Source organism: Schistocerca serialis, chromosome 7 (genome assembly GCF_023864345.2).
Source record: "Schistocerca serialis cubense isolate TAMUIC-IGC-003099 chromosome 7, iqSchSeri2.2, whole genome shotgun sequence".
Classification (NCBI taxonomy): Eukaryota; Metazoa; Arthropoda; class Insecta; order Orthoptera; family Acrididae; genus Schistocerca; species Schistocerca serialis.
In genome coordinates, this window is record NC_064644.1 from 377,961,052 (window position 1) to 377,982,687 (window position 21,636).

General features: G+C 43.6%; 1 protein-coding gene across 1 annotated transcript in view; it reads right to left on the reverse strand.

The window, feature by feature from the left end:
- LOC126412387 (myrosinase 1-like) overlaps positions 1-21,636 on the reverse strand; it is a 139,915-nt gene that overhangs the window by 53,118 nt on the left and 65,161 nt on the right. Inside the window, exons 6-7 of the mRNA XM_050081964.1 lie at positions 19,757-19,851; positions 9,100-9,247 (exon numbers count right to left, since the gene is read on the reverse strand). Coding sequence (XP_049937921.1) covers positions 9,100-9,247; positions 19,757-19,851 — 243 coding nt within the window. The remainder of the gene's footprint in view (positions 1-9,099; positions 9,248-19,756; positions 19,852-21,636) is intronic.

Genomic DNA, 21,636 nt, shown 5'->3' on the forward strand with positions numbered 1-21,636 from the left:
CCTATCGAATATGCCTGGGATAGAATGAAAAGGGTTGTTTATGGATAACGTGACCCCACTCTGAGGGATCTACGCCAAATCGTGTTGAGGAGTGGGACAATCTGGACCAACAGTGCCTTGATGAACTTTTGGATAGTATGCAACGACGAATACAGGCATGCATCAATGCAAGAGGACGGGCTACTGGATATTAGAGGTACGGTGTGTACAGCAATCCGGACCACCACCTCTGAAGCTCTCACTGTATGGTTGTACGACATGCAAAGTGTGGTTCTCATGAGCAATAAAAAGGGCTGAAGTGATGTTATATTTTTATGCTGATTTTCTGTACAGGTCCCGGAACTTTCCGAACCGTGGCGATGCAAAACTTTTTTTTGGTGTATGTAATTCCAATCCCGAAGAAAGTAGGTGTTGACAGGTGTTAAAATTCCTGAACTATCAGTTTAATAAGTCACGGTTGCAAAATACGAGCATGAATTCCTTACAGACGAATGGAAGAACTGGTAGATGCCGACCTCGGGGCAGATCAGTTTGGATTCCGTAGAAATGTTGGAACACGCGAGACAGTACTGTCCCTAGAACTTGTCTTACAAGATAAGTTAATGAAAGACAAACGTACCTTTCTATCATTTGTAGACATAGAAAGCTTTTGACAATGTTGACTTTAATACTCTATTTCATATTCTAAAGATGGCAGACGTAAAATACTGGGAGTGGTAGGCCATGTGCAGTTTGTGCAGAAACTAAATGGCAATAATAAGAGTCGAGGGGCACGAAAGGGAAGCAGTGATTGAAAAGTGATTGAGACAGGGTTGTAGCCTATCCCCGGTGTTATATCAATCTGTATATCGAGCAAGCAGTAAACGAAATAAAAGGGAAATTTGGAGTAGGAACTAAAATCCACGGAGAAAAAATAAAAACTTTGAGGTTTGGTTCAAAATGGTTCAAATGGCTCTGAGCACCATGGGACTTAACTGATGTGGTCATCAGTCCCCTAGACCTTAGAACTACTTAAACCTAACTAACCTAAGGACGTCACACACATCCACGCCCGGGGCAGGATTCGAACCTGCGACTGTAGCGGTCGCGCGGTTCCAGACTGTAGCGCCTAGATCCGTTCGGCCACGCCGGCCGGCATTTGAGGTTTGCTGACGATATTGTAATTCTGTCAAAGGCAGCAAAGGACCTGGAAGAGCAGTTGAACGGAATGGACAGTGTCTTGAAAGGAGGATGTATGATGTGCATAAAGAATAGATAGCGAGGATAATGCTACGTAGTCGAATTAAATCAGGTCATACTGGGGGATTTAGATTACGAAAAGAGACGCTTAAAGTAGTAGATGAGTTTCGCTATTTGTAGACAAGATAATTGATGAAGGTCGATGTTGAGAGGATATAAAATGCAGACTGGCTATCGCAAGGAAAGTATTTCTGAAGAAGAAAAATTTGTCAACATCAAGTATAGATTTAAGTTTCAGGAAGTTCTTTCTGAAAGTATTTGTATGGAGGGTAGCTATGTATGGAAGTGAAACATGGAAGATAAATAGTTTAGACAAAAAGAGAATAGAAGCTTTCGAAATGTGGTGCTACAGAAGAATGCTGAATATTATATGGGTAGATCACGTAACTAATGAGGGGGTACGAAACAGAATTGGGGAGCAGAGGAATTTGTGGCACAACTTGACTAAAAGAAGGAATCGGTTAGTAGGACATTTTCTGAGGCATCAAGGGATCACCAATTTAGTATTGGAGAGAAACGTGGAGGGTATAAATCGTAGAGGGAGACCAAGAGATGAATACACTAAGCAGATTCAGAAGGATGCAGGATGCAGTAGTTATTCGGAGATGAAGAGGCTTGCACAGGATAGAGTAGCATGGAGAGCTGTATCAAACCAGTCTCTGGACTAAAAACCACAACAACAACAGCGAAAACTGACACGGATGAAAGCAGAAGAGAGAAAAGGAGGGAGAATGAGAGTGTCAAATAACGTTTATTTTGTGATGAAATATGTTCTCGAGCCGGCCCTGACTGCCATGCGTTGTAAGTGGCCGGTAAAGCTCACACAACTCAGAAGTCCGTCTTTAACTGCTGTAGAACAATGCTGGATATAATGACAGCCAAAGCAAACTAAATGTTCTCTTTGTGCCAATTACGTCTTTCTTGAAATTATAATCTTTGTTAGGTTGCTATATATGCAGTGAAATCTTATACTTTAGGCAGTCATAAATCTCCTTTCTTTCAACGCAATTTCCAGCATCGGAAATACTGACCCCTTGCAGCAAAGCACACCAAGCTTGCAGAGGTGATTTCTAGATCTATGTTTCCTCCATCAGTACAATCACTGAGCTCTGTAGAGAAGTATTTGACTGTCGCGTACCTTTTCCTTATGGTATTACATTTGGTAGTATATTTTCAAATCACTGACTTTAATTTTTCATTAGTTTACGGAATACAAAAAACTTTCAATACTGGTCACTCTTTTCACTCTATTCTCTATGCTTTTTCAACTCTGTGTACAAAATTATAAATAACCCACATTCACGCACCACTGCTCACTTACAACTCACTGTTGATTATGGGGAAAATGGAAGAGTGTCTGAGTCGTCCTATCAAATGTTCAGTGGTGAGAACGAAAATATGGAGTATAAATGGAAAAAAATCAAAAGTATACTTCAGTATGCCTTAGATAAAGATGTTCTGAGCGTGGTCTAAAGGGATGGGAAAATAGAACAGTGATGTAATAGCCGGGTTAGAAAACTGCTCTGTAAACAACGAAAGCTTCATCTCAGATTCAAGAGAAATCAAAACACAGCTGATAAGCAAAAGCTGAAAGAACTGTAAGTAGCATAAGGAGAGGAGTGGGAGTGGCATTCAATTACTTTGAAAGCAAACTTTTGTCACCAGATCTCAGTATAAATCTTAAGAGGTTATCTTCTTATGAAAAACCAGTAACCGGTTTGAAATCATTCGTTGATATACTCAGAGGCCATATTGGCACCCAAACGGGAGAAAGAGGACGGCGATATACTGAATTCGGTCTTCCGAAATTGCATCCTTTCGATTATCGTGCGAACGTTGAAATGACAGAAATTGAGATCGCGGAATAGAAACGGAATTATAGAAAAGGAATTTCAATCCCTTAGTAGTGGGAGGACATCAGGACCAGATGAGATACCTATAAGTTTCAACAAAGATTGTGAGAAATAACGTGCTCCCTTTCTAACAGCAGTTTATCGTAGATCGCAGGAGCAACGAAGGGCACCAAGCGCCTGGAAAGGAGCGGTGGACATTTCCATTTTCAAGGACAGCCGTAAGACGGATGCACACAATTATAGACCTTACCGAGAACCGTAGCAAATTCTGAGCCAACCTCAAACAACAAAGCGGATCGAAGACTTCCACCCCAATCCTCGTCGACCAGCCTCGTATGGCAAAAGAAGACTAGACAGATAAAGAAGAAGTTCTAAATTTCACGTTTAAAAAATCATTCACTCAGGAGGATTGTACAAACATACCATTCTTTGACTGTTGCACAGAACGCAATATATGGAGGATAAAGAAATACGCTACTGGCCATTAAAATTGATACACCAAGAAGAAATGCAGATGATAAACGGGTATTCATTGGACAAATAAATTATACTAGAACTGACATGTGATTACATTTTCACGTAATTTGGGTGCATAGATTCTGAGAAATGAGTACCCAGAACAATCACCTCTGGCCGTAATACCGGCCATGATACGCTGCCCATGCAGCTTCAACACGATACCCCAGTTCCTCAAGAGAAGTGACTGGCGTATTGTGACGAGCCAGTTGCTTGGCCACCGCTGACAAGCCGTTTTCAATTGGTGAGAGATCTGGAGAATGTGCTGGCCAGGACAGCAGTCGAACATTTTCTGTATCCAGAAAGGCCCGCACAGGACCTGCAACATGCGGTCGAGCATTATCCTGCTGAAATGTAGGGTTTCGCAGGGATCGAATGAAGGGTAGAGCCACGGGTCGTAACACATCTGAAATGTATAGTCCACTGTTCAAAGTGCCGTCAGTGCGAACAAGAGGTGACCGAGACGTGTAACCAATATCACCCCATACCATCACGCCGTGTGATACGCCAGTATGGCGATGACGAATACACGCTTCCAATGTGCGTTCACCGCGATGTCGCCAAACACGAATGCGACCATCATGACGCTGTAAACAGAATCCGGATTCATCCGAAAAAATGACGTTTTGCCATTCGTGCACCCAGGATCGTCGTTGAGTACACCATCGCAGGTGTTCATGTCTGTTATGCAGCGTCAAGGGTAACCGCAACCGTGGTCTCCGAGCTGGTAGTCCATGCTGCTGCAAACTTCGTCGAACTGTTCGTGCAGATGGCTGCTGTGTTGAAAACGTCCCCATCTGTTGACTCAGGGATCGAGACGTGGCTGCACGATCCGTTACGGCCATGCGCATAAGATGCTTGTCATCTCGACTGCTAGTGATACCAGACCGTTGGGATCCAGCACGGCGTTCCGTATTACCCTCCTTAACCCCACCGATTCCATATTCTGCTAACAGTCACTGGATCTCGACCAACGTGAGCAGTAATGTCGCGATACGACAAACCGCAATCACAATAGGCTACAATCCGACCTTTATCAAAGTCGGAAACGTGATGGTACGCATTTCTCCTCCTTACACGAGGCATCACAACAACGTTTCACAAGGCAACGCCGGTCAACTGCTGTTTGTGTATGAGAAATCGGTTGGAAACTTTCATGTTGTAGGCGTCGCCACCGGCACCAACCTTGTGTGAATGCTCTGAAAAGCTAATCATTTGCATATCACAGGATCTTCTTCCTGTCGGTAACATTTCGCGTCTGTAGCACGTCATCTTCGTGGTGTAGCAATTTTAATGGCCTGTTAAAATGCAGCCCAAAAAGTAGAAAACCAGTTTCTTAGCTTGCCCTTACCGCGATATGATGAATGGCTGTTTGCTCTAAATGTAGAAAATGTAAGTTAATGAAGGTGAGTAGGAAAAACAATCCTGTAGGGTTCGAATACAGTATTAGTGGCAGGCCATTTGACAAAGTACAGACGATTATATAAGCAGGGTGTAAAGTTGCAAAGCGATATTAAATGGAATGAGCACGTAAGGTCGGTAACAGTGAGGGTGAATTGTCGGCTTCGGTTAACTGCGCCTGTTTTAGGAATGAGTAGCTCGCCTAGCAAGGAGATCGCTTACAGTACACCAGTTCGATCCGTTCTCGAGAACTGCTCCAGTATTTGGTTGGTTGGTTGTTTTGGGGAAGGAGACCAGACAGCGTGGTCATCGGCCTCATCGGATTAGGGAAGGATGGGGAAGGAAGTCGGCCGTGCCCTTTCAGAGGAACCATCCCGGCATCTGCCTGGAGTAATTTAGGGAAATCACGGAAAACCTAAATCAGGATGGCCGGACGCGGGATTGAACCGTCGTCCTCCCGAATGCGAGTCCAGTGCCACCTCGCTCGGTGCTCCAGTATTTGGGATCCCCACTATGCACGCTGCTAGATCTGTTACTGGTAGGTTCGGTCAACACGCAGGTAATATAGAGATGCTTCTTAAACGCAAATGGGAATCTCTGGAGATAAGATGTTCTTTGCGCGAAACGTTGTTGAGAAAACTCTGAGAAGCGTCATTTGCGGCTGACTGCAGAGCGTTTATATTGCGACCAACGTCGCGCAAAGATCGAAAAGACGAGATAAGAGAAATTAGTGCTCATAGTGAGATATATAGATAGTCGTTTTTTCCCGTTTGCGTTTGCGAGAGGAACAAGAAAGGGAATGACTAGTATTGTCACAAGGTACCCTCGGCCATGCACCATATGGTGGCTTGTGGAGGGTCTATGTGTGTAGGTGTAGATGTAGACGCAGATGAAGACGTAGACCTCTTACATATATACTAGTTTACGTATATACTAGTTTGAACTGGCAACTTCATATAATTTTATTACAGCTTATTACTGATGCCCCAAGTTTCTTGACACGTACGTAATCATTCTTTTCCTATGACCCATGATTTGTTCACAAATTTTTAAATCCCGAGTACTCTGACTATAGAAACGCAAATTTAATTTTGCCTTTTCAGTCACACAGGTGCCGTACTTCATATAAATTTTCAATAATGGTGCCATCCTATAAATTTTTTCATTAGTCTAGCTCATTTTATAACTCACATTACATATGTTTGTATCATTTCACATAATGAGATGACTATAGTTTTTACATTCTACCAGGTATATGTTGCACTGTGGGTCGCTCACTGTATTTTGTCGGTTCCTCACACACAGGAGAGAAAACATTAGTTTGGTATGAAGCACATAGTATTCTGACGATTCCTCAGAAGTGGGTGTGAAATGCTTTACTATATTTTTAAAAGAAATGACATGTGTTTCTATCCACAATTTCCGGGTTTTACATAAAATAACTGGTTATGTTTTCTGACTTTTGAATTAGGCAGCACAGATACTGAAATAATATTCAGGTAAGTAGCATAATATATTAAAAACGTTGATAATAGAGAAAAATCTACCAGTGAGTTAGATATTAACATGCTGTTGCCTCAAAATCTTCGTCATTGATTGAATTTTAGAGCAGAGGACCTACGTATTTTTACTAGATACGTATATACTGACACTTTTTATTCAGTTCATAACATTTAGACACAAAGAAATACTCTCAAACACAAGATCATTTGCATCTGCTTCGTAACGATATGACTCCTTAGCTTCAGCCAGCAAATCCACTAATGTAACCCCGAAAATTAAGTCCGGAATTTTTTGTCTTTTATAATAACTTTACCTGGGAAATGCTTGACAAGAGTTCACCATTGTAACAAAGAAACCTTTACCTAAAAAAACTTAGATGAACTGAACAATAGTCCAGAAGTCTTCTGCAAATGGGCGCCGCCACGAATCATCTGGTAGACATAATGGTTTCTAAAAAAACATGCGATCTGCATCACCTCCAGCCCAAGTAATAAACAACCACTAAACAAGGTTTGTCCTTCTTTCAAATGTTTCAATTCATTTCTGACATATGAAGTCACGGACCTGCAACCGTAAACTAAACAAATTAAGATTGTTGTTGTTGTGGTCTTCAGTCCAGAGACTGCTTTGATGCAGCTCTCCCTGCTACTCTATCCTGTGCTAACTTCCTCATCTCCCACTACCTACTGCAACCTGCATCCTTCTGAATCTGCTTAGTATACTCATCTCTTGGTCTCCCTCTACGATTCTTACCCTCCACGCTGTCCTCCAATACTAAATTGATGATCCCTTGATGCCTCAGATCCCTTCTTCTAGTCAAGCTGTGCCATAAACTTCTCTTCTCCCAAATTCTAGTCAATACCTCCTCATTAGTTATGTGATCTATCCCTCTAATCTTCAGCATTCTTCTGTAGCACCACATTTCGAAAGCTTCTATTCTCTTCTTGTCCAAACTATTTGTCGTTCATGTTTCACTTCCATACATGGCTACACTCCATACAAATACTTTCAGAAACGACTTCCTAACACTTAAATCTATACTCGATGTTAACAAATTTCTCTTCTTCAGAAACGCTTTCCTTGACATTGACTGTCTGCATTTTATATCCTCTCTACTTCGACCATCATCAGTTATTTTGCTCCCCAAATAGCAAAACTCCTTTCCTACTTTAAGCGTCTCATTTCCTAATCTAATTCCTTCAGTATCGCCCGACTTAATTCGGCTAAATTCCATTATCCTAGTTTTGCTTTTGTTGATGTTCATCTTATATCCTCCTTTCAAGACACTGTCCATTCCATTCAACTGCTCTTCTAGGTCCATTGCTGTCTCTGATAGAATTACAATGTCATCGGCGAACCTCAAAGTTTTTATTTCTTCTCCATGGATTTTAATACCTACTCCGAATTCTCTTTTGTTTCCTTTACTGCTTGTTCAATATACAGATTGAATAACATCTGGGATAGGCCACAACCCTGTCTCACTCCCTTTCCAACCACTGCTTCCCTCCCTCGACTCTTATAACTGCCTTCTGGTTTCTGTACAAATTGTAAATAGCCTTTCACTCCCTGTATTTTACCCCTGCCACCTTCAGATTTCGAAAGAGAGTATTCCAGTCAACATTGTCAAAAGCTTTTTCTAAGTCTACAAATTCTACAAACGTAGGTTTGCCTTTCCTTAATCTATCTTCTAACATAAGTCGTAGGGTCAGTATTGCCTCACGTGTTCCAATATTTTTACAGAATCCAAACTGATTTTCCCCGAGGTCGGCTTCTACCAGTTTTTCCATTCGTCTGTAAAGAATTCGTGTTAGTATTTTTCAGCCGTGACATATTAAACTGATAGTTCGGTAATTTTCACATCTGTCAACACCTGCTTTCTTTGAGATTGGAATTATTACATTCTTCTTGAAGTCTGATTGTATTTCGCCTGTCTCATACATCTTGCTCACCAGATGGTAGAGTTTTGTCAGGACTGGCTCTCCCGAGGCTGTCAGTATTTCTAATGGAATGTAGTCTACTCCTGGGGCCTTGTTTCGACTTAGGTCTTTCAGTGCTCTGTCAAACTTTTCACGCAGTATCATATCTCCCATTTCATCTTCATCTGCATCCTCTTCCATTTCCATAACATTGTTCTCAAGTACATCGCCCATATAAAGACCTTTTATATACTCCTTCCACCTTTCTGTTTTCGACTCTTTGCTTAGAATTAGGTTTCCATCTAAGCTCTTGATATTCATACAAGTGGTTCTCTTTTCTCCAAAGGTCTCTTTAATTTTCCTATAGGCAGTATCTATCTTACACCTAGTGATATAAGTCTCTACATCCATACATTTGTCCTCTAGCCATCCCTGCTTAACCATTTTGCACTTTCTGTCGATCTCATTTTAGAGACGTTTGTATTCCTTTTTGATTAGGTTTAGATTTTAACAAAAGATTTTAATTAAGATTAGTATCAATATATCCAGGGGAGTTGAGGATTTAAGAATCTACTTGCTGGGAATTGCTTTTGCGCCAAAACTACAAAACATATGCAGGTCTCAAAGTTGTTACGGTTATTGAAAGGAGCAGAAGGCCTCAAAGAACTCACCCTTGATGTATTCAACCTGCGCTGAGGTGAAATACGGCAGCCTGGAGAAGGGCCGACCCTCGGCAGCACTGTTCTCGTCGATGCGCGTCCGCATCACCTCAGGGTAGTCACCCTCCTGCGAGTAGATGGGGTGCGCGAACCAGCCGAGCTGCAGTGAATAACAACACTTGTCCGTCACACGACAGGCCACAACACACGCAAATTTGTTCTCAGTTACTGCATTGTGATTTGTACGATACATTCAACACTATTCACAGTCACAAATACAGGGTGTTTCAAAGTCTCTGGGGAACGACTTTTGTTGGAGACAAAATGTTCTTTGTCACTTCCCGACAGCGTTAGGCGTCTTCTGTTTTGGGTTATGCCCCTGAGGGGCGGCTGGTTGGTGGCCCGCTGGAGCGCGCGTATGCCTTACACGTTGCCTATCGTACAGTCAAAATATTGAAATGTGTGTGAAATTTAATGGGACTTAACTGCTAAGGTCATCAGTCCCTAAGCTTACACACTACTTAATCTAAATTATCCTAAGCACAAACACACACACCCATGCCCGAGGGAGGACTCGAACCTCCGCCTGGATCAGCCGCACAGTCCATGACTTATTATACAGTCATCAGCTGTGTCTACAGGGTCCGGTAAAATGACCTCCCGTATTTGGAGAGGCCGCAGTGTGACCCGTGGTGGGGATACAGAGGATGAGATGGTATCGACCTATAGCGGTTTATATGACGTTTCCAGCAGCCGCAACGCATTGTCTAGGTGAGCATCGCGTGTTTATTAAGGAGGAGTATATTCATAATGCTGATTCTGTTATTACTATTCAGCGAGCATTTCGCATTCGGTTCGAGCTCGGCCGAAATGATTCTCTTCTTGACAGAAAAACTGTTCCAGTTTGAGTCGATATTGCAGTGCCTGTGTCATCCGAATTACACGATGCAAAGTTCCTTTGGGCATGCGTGCATGCATATAGGAACAGACACTGCAGCAACTACAGCCATTATGAAATACCTTAAATGTACTCGCACATGCGAATATTGACAACCATCAGTTGTATAATAGAATGACAATCAAAAATTTGTGCCGGTCCGTGAGTCGAACCCAGATTTCCCGCTTATCGCTAGCGGTCGCCTTGCCATTTGGCTCTCAGAGCAGCAGACTCACGTCGAGTTTCAAATTTCCATGTGTCGTCAAGTATCTGTGTACATTCTGTGCCCGTACATCCATTATGTATATTCCCATACAGGGGAGACATTTTACTCGAAAGTCTTTTGCTCGGTGTTGGCGGATAAACACGATATTGCAGTGCCTGTTGAGACGTGGTAAAAATTGCTGCTTTGAAGAGCGCGCCGCAGCGCGATGTGTGAAGCAGTCGCCCTCCGTTTCTGGCGGTGGCGCCCCTGTGGCAATCGCAGCTTTTGTGTCTCCCCCTGGCTGGGAAAGGGGAAAGGTTGCCTGTTCACGTGCATTTAAGGGACGCTATGAGCTCGCCAGTTGGTCAGTCTGGGTGAGTCTGGAGTCAGTCTGGGTCAGTCTCTCGTCCCCAGCTTGCTAGTCTGTCTCTCGTCCGAATTTGTGGAGCAGTGAGGGAACTCAACAAGTGGTCGCCCGGTCGGGGGCTTAGTTCCTGCATCTGAGTCTGCGAGTTAGGCCGCCAGTCTGCTCGAGTTGCTCACGCAACGGTCATTGGCAGTTGGATCGATCGGTTGGTCGGTCGCGCACTGAGACACAAGATGACTTGTCCGCCTTGAGCGTCGGCGCATGTGAGGTCGCCACGTCAGTCCAGTGGGCCGCGCCATATAGCGAGGGGTAGTGGCTTCGCGGCCCACACGAGAGCAACAGGAGTCAACCCACGACATCGGTCTGGCTGGTGCGAGCTGCGACGCCATGAGACGGGGGATAGGCGCCTTCCTGCGTCCGTTGAAGCGGCTGGCAGCGGACTGTTCGTGAGAGCGTTTTGGGAATGCCGCGCCAAGTCATCGCCAGAAATCTCAGTTTATTAGAAGTTAAGTGATTGGTTATATGTTGTTTCATTTACTTGTTAAATTCTAGTTGTTTTCTTGGTGGGGTCACCAGCCGCTTTGTTTCGGGGTCGTCCCACCATTATTCTCCGTTTGCCCACCCGCGGGAAGGTGGTTATTTATGAATTTGGTGGTCCGTTTTTACCTTGTGGAGTAGGGGCGGTTAGAGCAACCTGCTGTTCGGGTTGTTCGGTAATCGGCCTATCAATCTGCGGTACGTTAATAGCTACCTCTGTCATGTTTGTCGGATTCGGTGTGTTAACGAATTTATTGCTTGAAGTGTAACGGCTTAATTCCTGAAATATGTTTTTATCTTGCTTATCATCTTGAGAGGTGGCATATGTGTACTGTAGAGCATGTTTGACCAACCTTGTATAGTTTTATGTAAGATTGCATTTCATGGGCTTGATAAATCGCTAGTAAATAAAGTAAATTCTTAAGGAAAAGTTTTGAGAGTAAATTCACGGTTCACCTGCGTTATTCCGAATTGCATGTCCGAAGGAACTTTGGATCGTAATTCGGAAAAACAAAGGCACTGCAATATCGTATTTATCCGTCAGCACCGAGCAAGCGACTTTCAAGTAAAGTGTTCCCCCCTTGTATAGGAATATACACTACTGGCCATTAAAATTGCTGTACCAAGAAGAAATACAAATGATAAACGGATATTCATTGGACAAATATTTTATACTAGAACTCACATATGATTACATTTTCACGCAATTTGGGTACATAGCTCCTGAGAAATCAGTACCGAGAACAACCACCTCTGGCCGTAATAACGGCCTTGATACGCCTGTGCATTGAGTCAGACAGAGCTTGGATGGCGTGTACAGGTACAGCTGCACATGCAGCTTCAACACGATACCACAGTTCATCAAGAGTAGTGACTGGCGTATAGTGATGAGCCAGTTGCTCGGCCACCATTGACCAGGCGTTTTCAATTAGTGAGAGGTCTGGAGAATGTGCTGGCCAGGGCAGCAGTTGAACATTTTCTGTATCCACAGAGGCCCGGACACAACCTGCAACACGCGGTCGTGCATTATCCTGCTGAAATGTAGGATTTCGCAGGGATCGAATGAAGGGTAGAGCCACGGTTCGTAACACATCTGAAATGTAACGTCCACTGTTCAAAGTGCCGTCAATGCATACAAGAGGTGACCGAGACGTGTAACCAATGGCACCCCATACCATCACGCCGGGTGATACGCCAGTATGGCGATGACGAATACACACTTCCAATGTGCGTTCACCACCATGTCGCCAAACACGGATGCGACCATCATGATGCTGTAAACAGAACCTGGATTCATCCGAAAAAATGACGATTTGCCATTCGTGCACCCAGGTTCGTCGTTGAGTCCACCATTGCAGGCGCTCCTGTCTATGCTGCAGCGTCAAGGGTAACCGCAGCCATGGTCTCGGTACTGTTAGTCCATGCTGCTGCAAACGTCGTCGAACTGTTCGTGCAAATGGTTGTTGTCTTGCAAACGTCCCCATCTGTTGACTCAGGAATCGAGACGTGACTGCATGGTCCGTTACAGCCATGCAGATAAGATGACTGTCATCTCGACTGCTAGTGATACGAGGCCGTTGGGATCCAGCACGGCGTTCCGTATTACTCTCCTGAACCCACCGATTCCATATTCCGCTAACAGTCATTGGATCTCGACCAACGTGAGCAGCAATGTCGCGATACGATAAACCGCAATCGCGATAGGCTACAATCCGACCTTTATCAAAGTCGGAAACGTGATGGCATGCATTCTCCTCCTTAGACGAGGCATCACAACAACGTTTCACCAGGCAACGCCGGTCAACTGCTGTTTGTGTATGAGAAATCGGTTGGAAACTTTCCTCATATCAGCACGTTGTAGGTGTCGCCACCGGCGCCGTACTTGTGTGAATGCTCTGAAAAGCTAATCATTTGCACATCACAGCATTTTCTTCCTGTAGTTTAAATTTCGCGTCTGTAGCACGTCATCTTCGTGGTGTAGCAATTTTAATGGCCAGTAGTGTACATATTGGATATACGAGTACAGGATGTAGACACATGACTGAAGACAAATGGAAGTTTCGGTCTCGCCGTGAGTCGTGCTCGGATAGCCAAATGGTAAAGCCAGCGCTCGCGATAAGCGGGAAATCCGGGTTCGAGTCCCGGTCCGGCATTAATTTTCATTGACGTCATTCCATTATACAGCCGAAGGTTGTACACATTGGTAACTGCGAATACTGCTAATGTATTTAGAGCACGAGGTTCTATAGTAAAAGGAAAATCTACTGGCCGACTTCGGACTGTAACAACGCCGGAGAAAGTGGCGCGTATGAGAGCGTCCGTCCAGCAACCTCGGAAGCGTTCATCACGTAAACATGCAGTTGCCCTGGGATTGTCATAGGAATGTAAAGGAGGATCTTGCACAGATTAGAGGCGCCATGTCACGGATTGCGCAGCCCCTCCCGCCGGAGGTTCGAGTCCTCCCTCGGGCAAGGGTGTGTGTGTGTGTGTGTGTGTGTGTGTGTGTGTGTGTGTGTGTGTGTTGTTCTTAGCATAGATTACTTCAAGTAGTGTGTAAGTCTAGGGGCTGCAGACCTCTGCAGTTTGGTCCCTTAGGAATTCACACACATTTGAAGATTTGAAGCGGCTTTCCCCGTCGGAAGTTCGAGTCCTCCCTCGGGCGTGCATGTGTGTGTTGTCCTTAGCGTAAATTAGTTTAAGTTAGATAAAATAGTGCGTACGCTTAGGGACCGATGACCTCAGCAGTTTTGTCCCATAAGACCTTACCACAAACATTCGAACAGAGGTCTTGACAAAATGATTACCCAAAAACAAAGAGGGGGAGATTTTGAAACTCGCAGAGCTTTGTGCGAGGAAATTCTTCGACACTTTCCTCCTCGTACTGTTCTGATTTATCTTGATGAAACCCACTTGCACTTCTCAGGTACTGGAAACAAACAAAATTTCTGATACTGGGCAGCAGAAAACTCTCAAGGACTTCACCAACAACCACTTCACAGCAATCTGTGAGAGTTTTGTATGCCGTTGCTGAATTTGATACGTGGGGATAGTGTTTCATTCACAGAAGATGACGTCAAGGTAAGGTTAATTCATATGGCTACTGTCATCTGATAAGAGACATTCATCCGTCCTAAAATAAATCAGTGATTTGGGGACCAGGAAAAGGGAGAAGTCTGGCTCCAGCAACACGAAGCCAATCTCACATTTCTCGGCGTTCTCTAGAAATTTTCAGATATTTGTTTCCTGGACGTCTTCCCTCTTTGCGAGGAGAAATCGCCCGGTTCCCAAGGTCACCCGGTTTATTGCCTTGTCGTTTTTTTCTGTGGAAACACGTGAGGGCTGAAGTGAACAAATATCGCCGCACAACCTTGCAAACTCTGAAGGAGCCAATCACCCAGGAAGTGTCTGCCATTCCACCGGAAGTGATACGAAGAACTACGGACAGCTTCCTGGAAGAATCTGTCAGTATATCAGCATCGGAGGACGCCATTTACCAGACATAGTTTTTAAAACAAGTTAATGTAAAATAGTATAGCATTGTTGTTCACTAATCAAAGTATTTTCTATGTATTTTTTTATTTGCTTATATTAACCTTCTGAAATACGGGAGGTCTGTTTTCCGTACATTGTAAATATATATTAATATTCCGCAAGTCCCCCTTCCCTATTTTATTAGCGAAGAGCGCGTGGAAAGAATGACTGTCGGTATATCTCTGTACTGGCTCTAACTTTTCGAATTGTTTCGTTGTGACCATTTTGTGAGACGTGTGTGAGAGGAATTAGTATATTGCCCGACTCTTACCGGAAAGTACTCTCTCGACATTTCAGTAGTAAATCTCTCCGTGATGCTTCGTCCGAAAGGTGCAGGTCCAACCAAATTTAAAGTTCCTGATTCACTTCTAAAATATCCTTCTCCGCTTACAGACATACCTTTTTAGGATTTTCTTGTTATAAATTGCCCTGTCAATTTACTGAGGAAGAGTTCATAGCACATCAGGTTAGTAGACCATGCTGCTTCGGTGATATCTTGTCGTCCCAGGATTGTCGAGAACTAAGGAACGTCTTGTGTCGCCGGGAAGCGTCAGTGAGCGTTTTCTCTCAAACAAAAAGTGTTCCTCATGACGTGGTCTATCACGCCTAGACGCATGATGCGAAGATTTTGGAACACCCCTTACCTTTTTGTAGTATCACCTAAGGCTGAGGGAAGATGAAGCTGGCTCTGAGACGTGTCACATCCGCGAAGTAGCACTCTCTACTCTCTCCGTCCGAACAGGTTTCATATTGCTCAACGGTACCGACCGACAGCCATGTCATCCTTTGACGGTAGTGTCACTGGACGTGGCGCTGGAGAGACACGTGGTCAGAACACCGATATCGTAGCAGTTGTCAGTTTCCTTGACCGTAGCCACCACTTCTCAGTGAAGTAGCGCCTCAATTGACCTCACAAGCACAAAGTGCATCCCACTTGCCAACAGCGGTTGGTAAACCTGGACAGTCACTCATCCAAGTGCTAGACAAGCCCGAAAGCGCTGAACTTCGGTGATCTGACGGAAATGGCTCCAAAAAATAAGATGTAACGTAATTAATCTGAACATTCGACACGTTTCGATTGTTCCACATGTACATTCACATACATACTCCGCAAGACACCATACGGTGTGTGACGGAATTTACCCTGTACCTCTACCAATATTCTCTTTTCCTGTTCCAGTCGAAAACAGAGCCTTCGTACGAGCCCTAGTCTCTTTAATCTTCATGGCCCTTGCACAAAACGTTCATTGGCGGCAGTAGAATCGTTTTGCTGTCAGTCTCAAATGCCTTGCATAAAAGTTCTCGGTTTACTTGCCGCGTCAAATTTGGATAACATCCCAAGCTTTCGATGACTACCTCCGTCATCTTCGTCAGGGGTAACACTGACTATCGTGGACCGGTGAGGCTTCCGCTTTTATGAGCAGTAGACAGCTTCGCATTGGCTGGATGACGTCACGGTGAAAACGGCGCGTACCGAGGTGGAGGCCTCTATATCCATAGATTTTGTTTGCGCGCTTTCTCCAGCGTTGCTTGCAGCGCCATCCATCGCAACAGGCGGAGAACTGCGAGAAATGTAAAAAGTCTCCCTCTGCGCTCTTTCTTTATCAATTGCGCGCTTCCATGTATTGCTGAGTGCATAACCGGAATCCCTGTTGAAAATATTTTCACAGAGTCTAATTTCAACTGCTTCCCTAATGACAGAGTCCCAATAGTTTGAAGCGTGAGCAAGTAGTCTTGTTTCATAGAATAAAATCTTATGTTTATTTAACAAACTGTGCTCAGCCACCTCTGATTTTTCTAGATACCTGTTTTTCAGGTGACGCTGATGCTCCACACAGCGATCGGCAACAGTTCTTATAGACTGGCCCACATAATTTTTGCCACACTGGCAAGGAATGCTGTAAATTCCCGGTACTCTCAGGCCAAGACTATCTTTCACGGGTCGCAACATCTCCTTAATCTTCCTGGGTGGCCGGAAGACTGGTCTGATTCCCTGCCGGCTCAGGACTCTGCCGATCTTGCTGGTCGTTGCACCGCGGAATGGTAGCCGCGCGATGTGTTGGTCCTCTTCATCTGTTCGAAGAGCGTCCTTCCTAGGTTTCTTCACCAGAGTGGATCTGATATCACGATCGGAATATCCATTTTTTCTGAATACCATCGTCAGATGGTTAATCTCGGAGCCGAGATGATCCTTGTCCAAAATAGTCCTTGCTCTGTGTACCAAGGTATTCAACATAGCTCTCTTCTGAGCTGGGTGGTGAAAACTACGTGCGTTTAGATATAAATCTTTATGCGTCGGTTTTCTGTACACAGCATGTCCGAGACGTCCATCTGATTTTCGCTCCACCAGCACGTCTAAGAAGGGTAACTTCCCATCCTTCTCCACCTCCACTGTAAATCGTATGTTCTGATGTATACCAATCAAACGATCAACAAACTGCTGCAGTGCCTCATTGCCATGTGGTCAGATTAAAATTTGACACGGCAAGAAACCGAGAACTTTTTATGCAAGGACTCCCCAGGGAAGCGTCCTGGGACCTCTGCTGTTCCTGATCTATATAAATGACCTGGGTGACAATCTGAGCAGTTCTCTTAGGTTGTTCGCAGATGATGCTGTAATTTACCGTCTAGTAAGGTCATCCGAAGACCAGTATCAGTTGCAAAGCGATTTATAAAAGATTGCTGTATGGTGTGGCAGGTGGCAGTTGACGCTAAATAACGAAAAGTGTGAGGTGATCAACATGAGTTCCAAAAGAAATCCGTTGGAATTCGATTACTCGATAAATAGTACAATTCTCAAGGCTGTCAATTCAACTAAGTACCTGGGTGTTAAAATTACGAACAACTTCAGTTGGAAAGACCACACAGATAATATTGTGGGAAAGGCGAGCCAAAGGTTGCGTTTCATTGGCAGGACACTTAGAAGATGCAACAAGTCCTCTAAAGAGACAGCTTACACTACACTCGTTCGTCCTCTGTTAGAGTATTGCTGCGCGGTGTGGGATCCTTACCAGGTGGGATTGACGGAGGACATCAAAAGGGTGCAAAAAAGAGCAGCTCGTTTTGTATTATCACGTAATAGGGGAGAGAGTGTGGCAGATATGATACGCGAATTGGGATGGAAGTCATTAAAGCAAAGACGTTTTTCGTCGCGGCGGGATCTATTTACGAAATTTCAGTCACCAACTTTCTCTTCCGAATGCAAAAATATTTTGTTAAGCCCAACCTACATAGGAAGGAATGATCATCACAATAAAATAAGAGAAATCAGAGCTCGAAAAGAAAGGTTTAGGTGTTCGTTTTTCCCGCGCGCTGTTCGGGAGTGGAATGGTAGACAGATAGTATGATTGTGGTTCGATGAACCCTCTGCCAAGCACTTAAATGTGAATTGCAGAGTAGTCATGTAGATGTAGATGTAGATGTAGACTCCGTCGCGAAAGACTTCGTAATCATATTAGTCTCAAATGCCGATTCTCAAAATTTTCTCAATAGTGCTTCTCGAAAAGAACATCGCCTTCCGTCTAGTGATTTCCAAAGCATCTCTGTAATACGTAGTTGTTCGAACGTACCGGTAACAAACCTAGAAGACCGCCTCTGAACTACTTCGATGTCTTCCTTTAATTCGACCTGGTGGTGACCCCAAACACTCGAGTAGTACTCAACAATGATTCCCACAAGTGTCCTATTTGCTGTTTCCTTTACAGATGAAACACACTTTCCTAAAATTCTGCCAATAAACCGAAGTCGACCATTCGCCTTCTCTACTACAGTCCTTGCAGGCTAGTTCCATTTCATACTGCTTTGCAACGTTACCCCTAGGAATGTAATCGACGTGACTCTGTTAGGCAGCACACTACTAGTATTATACTCGAACATTATCGGATTGTTTTCCTACTCACCTGCATTAACTTACATTTTTCTACATTGAGAGCTAGCTGCCATTCATCATAGGAACTAGAATTGTTTTTTCTAAGTCCTCTTGTATCCTCCGATAGTCACTCAACGACGACACTTTCCAGTGCATCACAGCATCGTCAGCAAACAGCCGCAGGCAGTTGCCTACCCTGTCCGCCAGTTCATTTATGTATATACAAATAAAATTAACAGCTGCTCTATCAGACCTCCCTGGGGCACTCTTGACAATATCGTTGTCACTGACGAACTTCGGCCGTTGAAGAGAGTATACTGGGTTCTGTTGATTATAAAGTCTTCTTTATGCTTGCACCTTCTTTAACAGTCCGCAGTGCGGCATCGTGTCAAATGCTTTACGGAACTCTAGGAATATGGAATTCGCCTGCTGAAGTTCATCCACTGTTCGAAGGATATCATGTGAGAAAAGTTTCGCAAAAATGTCGCTTTCTGAAAATCTAAAGTGGACAGACACTTTTTCCTCTCAAATAAATTTATTGTATTCGAACAGAGAATATGGTCAAGAAATCTGTATCAAGCCGATGTTGAGGACATTGGTCTGTAATTTTGTGGATCCATTGTGCTACCCTTCTTATATACAGGAGTCAATTGCGCTTTTTTTCCCAGTCGCTTGGAACTTTGCACTGGGCTCGAGATTCGTTGTAAATGCAAGGTAAGTAAAGGACCAATGCTGCAGAGTACCGTTTGTAAAACCGAACTGGGATTCAGTGAGGACCTGGCGACGTATTTACTTTCAACTCTTTCAGTTGTTTCTCTTCACTAGGGATTCTCATTATTATGTTCTATCCCAGTATATTAGCAAGGAAGATGTCATTCGAACTAGAACATAGGTACTAGTGGGTCACTGTGAAGTTTCACTTGCAACAGCATGTTGTGAAGGTCGATATCTGACACATCTTAAGTAGAAAAACTTGGAATTGCGCTCCCCTTTCCAGTATTAGGACACCGACTGTTAAACTCTCAAACAATACCCACAAAGTGTCGATATTTGGTTTAAGTACAATGAATGAATATAAGAGTGAAATTCTAGAAATTAACGCCTTAAGCATTAAAATACATATTTGCATTTCTTATAAAGGTTCAGCACTTCACGTTCTCATACAATGCTTAGTATTATAGTGTTAGATAATTAGCTATCAAACATGTGCAGCCTTCAACTTACTTCGAACTGATTGCATCTGTCGGCAGCGTCTTTATTCTCCTCTGAATCGTTCTTCGGTATGCAAAAGTCTTGGTTCAGCGTTATGCTGACCCTTCCTGAAAACAGACAACAGAATACATGAGTAACAATATGTCTTAAATTTATACACAACTGAAGAGTCGTTTTTGCTAAAACTCGCCACAACGTTTCTGAGTATTTGAGGCAAGTCAAGATATGGTGGTTTTGAATACTTTCTATCTGTTCCCTATGGCTATTAGTAAAAAAATTTTCTCAAGCTATTGCCCAGAATGTTCCCTCATTAAGTTCACTATATTGCGGTTACTTCCCAGATATCATCACAATCTAAAAACCACTCATGCAACACTCCTTAGCCCTGTTCCAGCTGGCCGACTGCTGCTTACAAAGCAATACAAGGAGTGATGTGAACTGCATCTCGATAATCCTTTCAACCTGTATTGCCAGTACAAGAATCCTGATAATGTCCCGTCTTCTTTATTCAAGCAGCTCGTCATTTGGCCTTACAAGGCTTGAGTGGGCCCCGTACAACACCTCTGAATCTCGTAAAACATCTTAGCAGGTCCTGGTAATCGAACTTGGGTCTTTCAGCAACGAAAGCAGCGACGGTCACCATTCGGCAACTGAGGTGGATATCATACATTACGGTGTAGGCTCTACCGAAGCTGGAACTCTATCCACTAAGATGTGTGTAAATAATCCTCCTCTGATGTTATTTTGGGCACCAACACTAAGAATGAGTTGGTGGACATCACCATTACTGTCGCTTGCCGGCAACTGTCTTCATTTCATCACAACAGCTGCTTCCCACACGTATTTGAATATACTTTTCATTGTCTATAAGCAGTGGGCTGTTCGAATAATGACTCATGTTCAGCCAAATACCTCGCAACCTCGTAGTGGCGCAGAGGAAGTCTCAATTGGGAGTATTTAGGAGGGGGTTATAAATCCCAGCAATTAACACATAATCAAGGGGAGTCTCAAGAAATCTTGGGCGGGGGAGCTGTTTTAATTTAGTTCTGTAAGAATCTCTTCGACATAAAAAATGAAGCCCACTGTGTAAGAAGGTGTATTTGTTTATGAGTGTACAGAGTAGCATACGCACAAAAGCACAAAATAATTAGGCTTGCTGCCGTATGTGCATAGATGGCGATGTAGTGGAGGGGGGTGGGGGGTGCGGCGCTTCGTTTTGAAAAGACACCGAATGGTAGGAGGGAGATGCAGTTCGATAACTGAAGCCTGTGCGAGAACTCTTATCTCACATAATATGTAAAGTACAACTGGAGACTCTACAGACGATCATATTAGCAAATTATGTCAGTACAACCAATAATGCGACAAATTATAGGTGTCCAAAGTCGATAGTTTCTCACTGGAGTACCGAAAAGGATGTAGTCGCATAAGCAAAGAATAAACCAAAGCAAAACGAGATCGATCACGTGATAACAGAAGAAAATTTCATAAAAAGGGGTAGAAACTGTAAGGTAATGGGCAAAGTAGCTTACTACAATACTGACAATATATATCTATATGTGTATACCTTCTGTAGAACTAATAAAACTTGAAAATTGTCGTGTCTGTTTGTTTGAAAACGCAAATCTTCAAAACTGCATACGATTTTCATGGGGTTTCCACAGGTAGTCTGCATGTATCTTGGGACAACGTATAGGCTTTATTTAATCAAAAACGGATTACGAAAGAAAAGGATATCGTAATTTAAAGTTGTAGGACTCTGCTCAACTTATTAGTTCGGATGTTTATCTTAGTGACTGCGTACTACAGCAAAAACCAATATATGGCATTGTTAGTTCGTTGTATACCAAAGAACCAATAGATGGCAGTCGTTTTCTAGTTCACCAAAGACC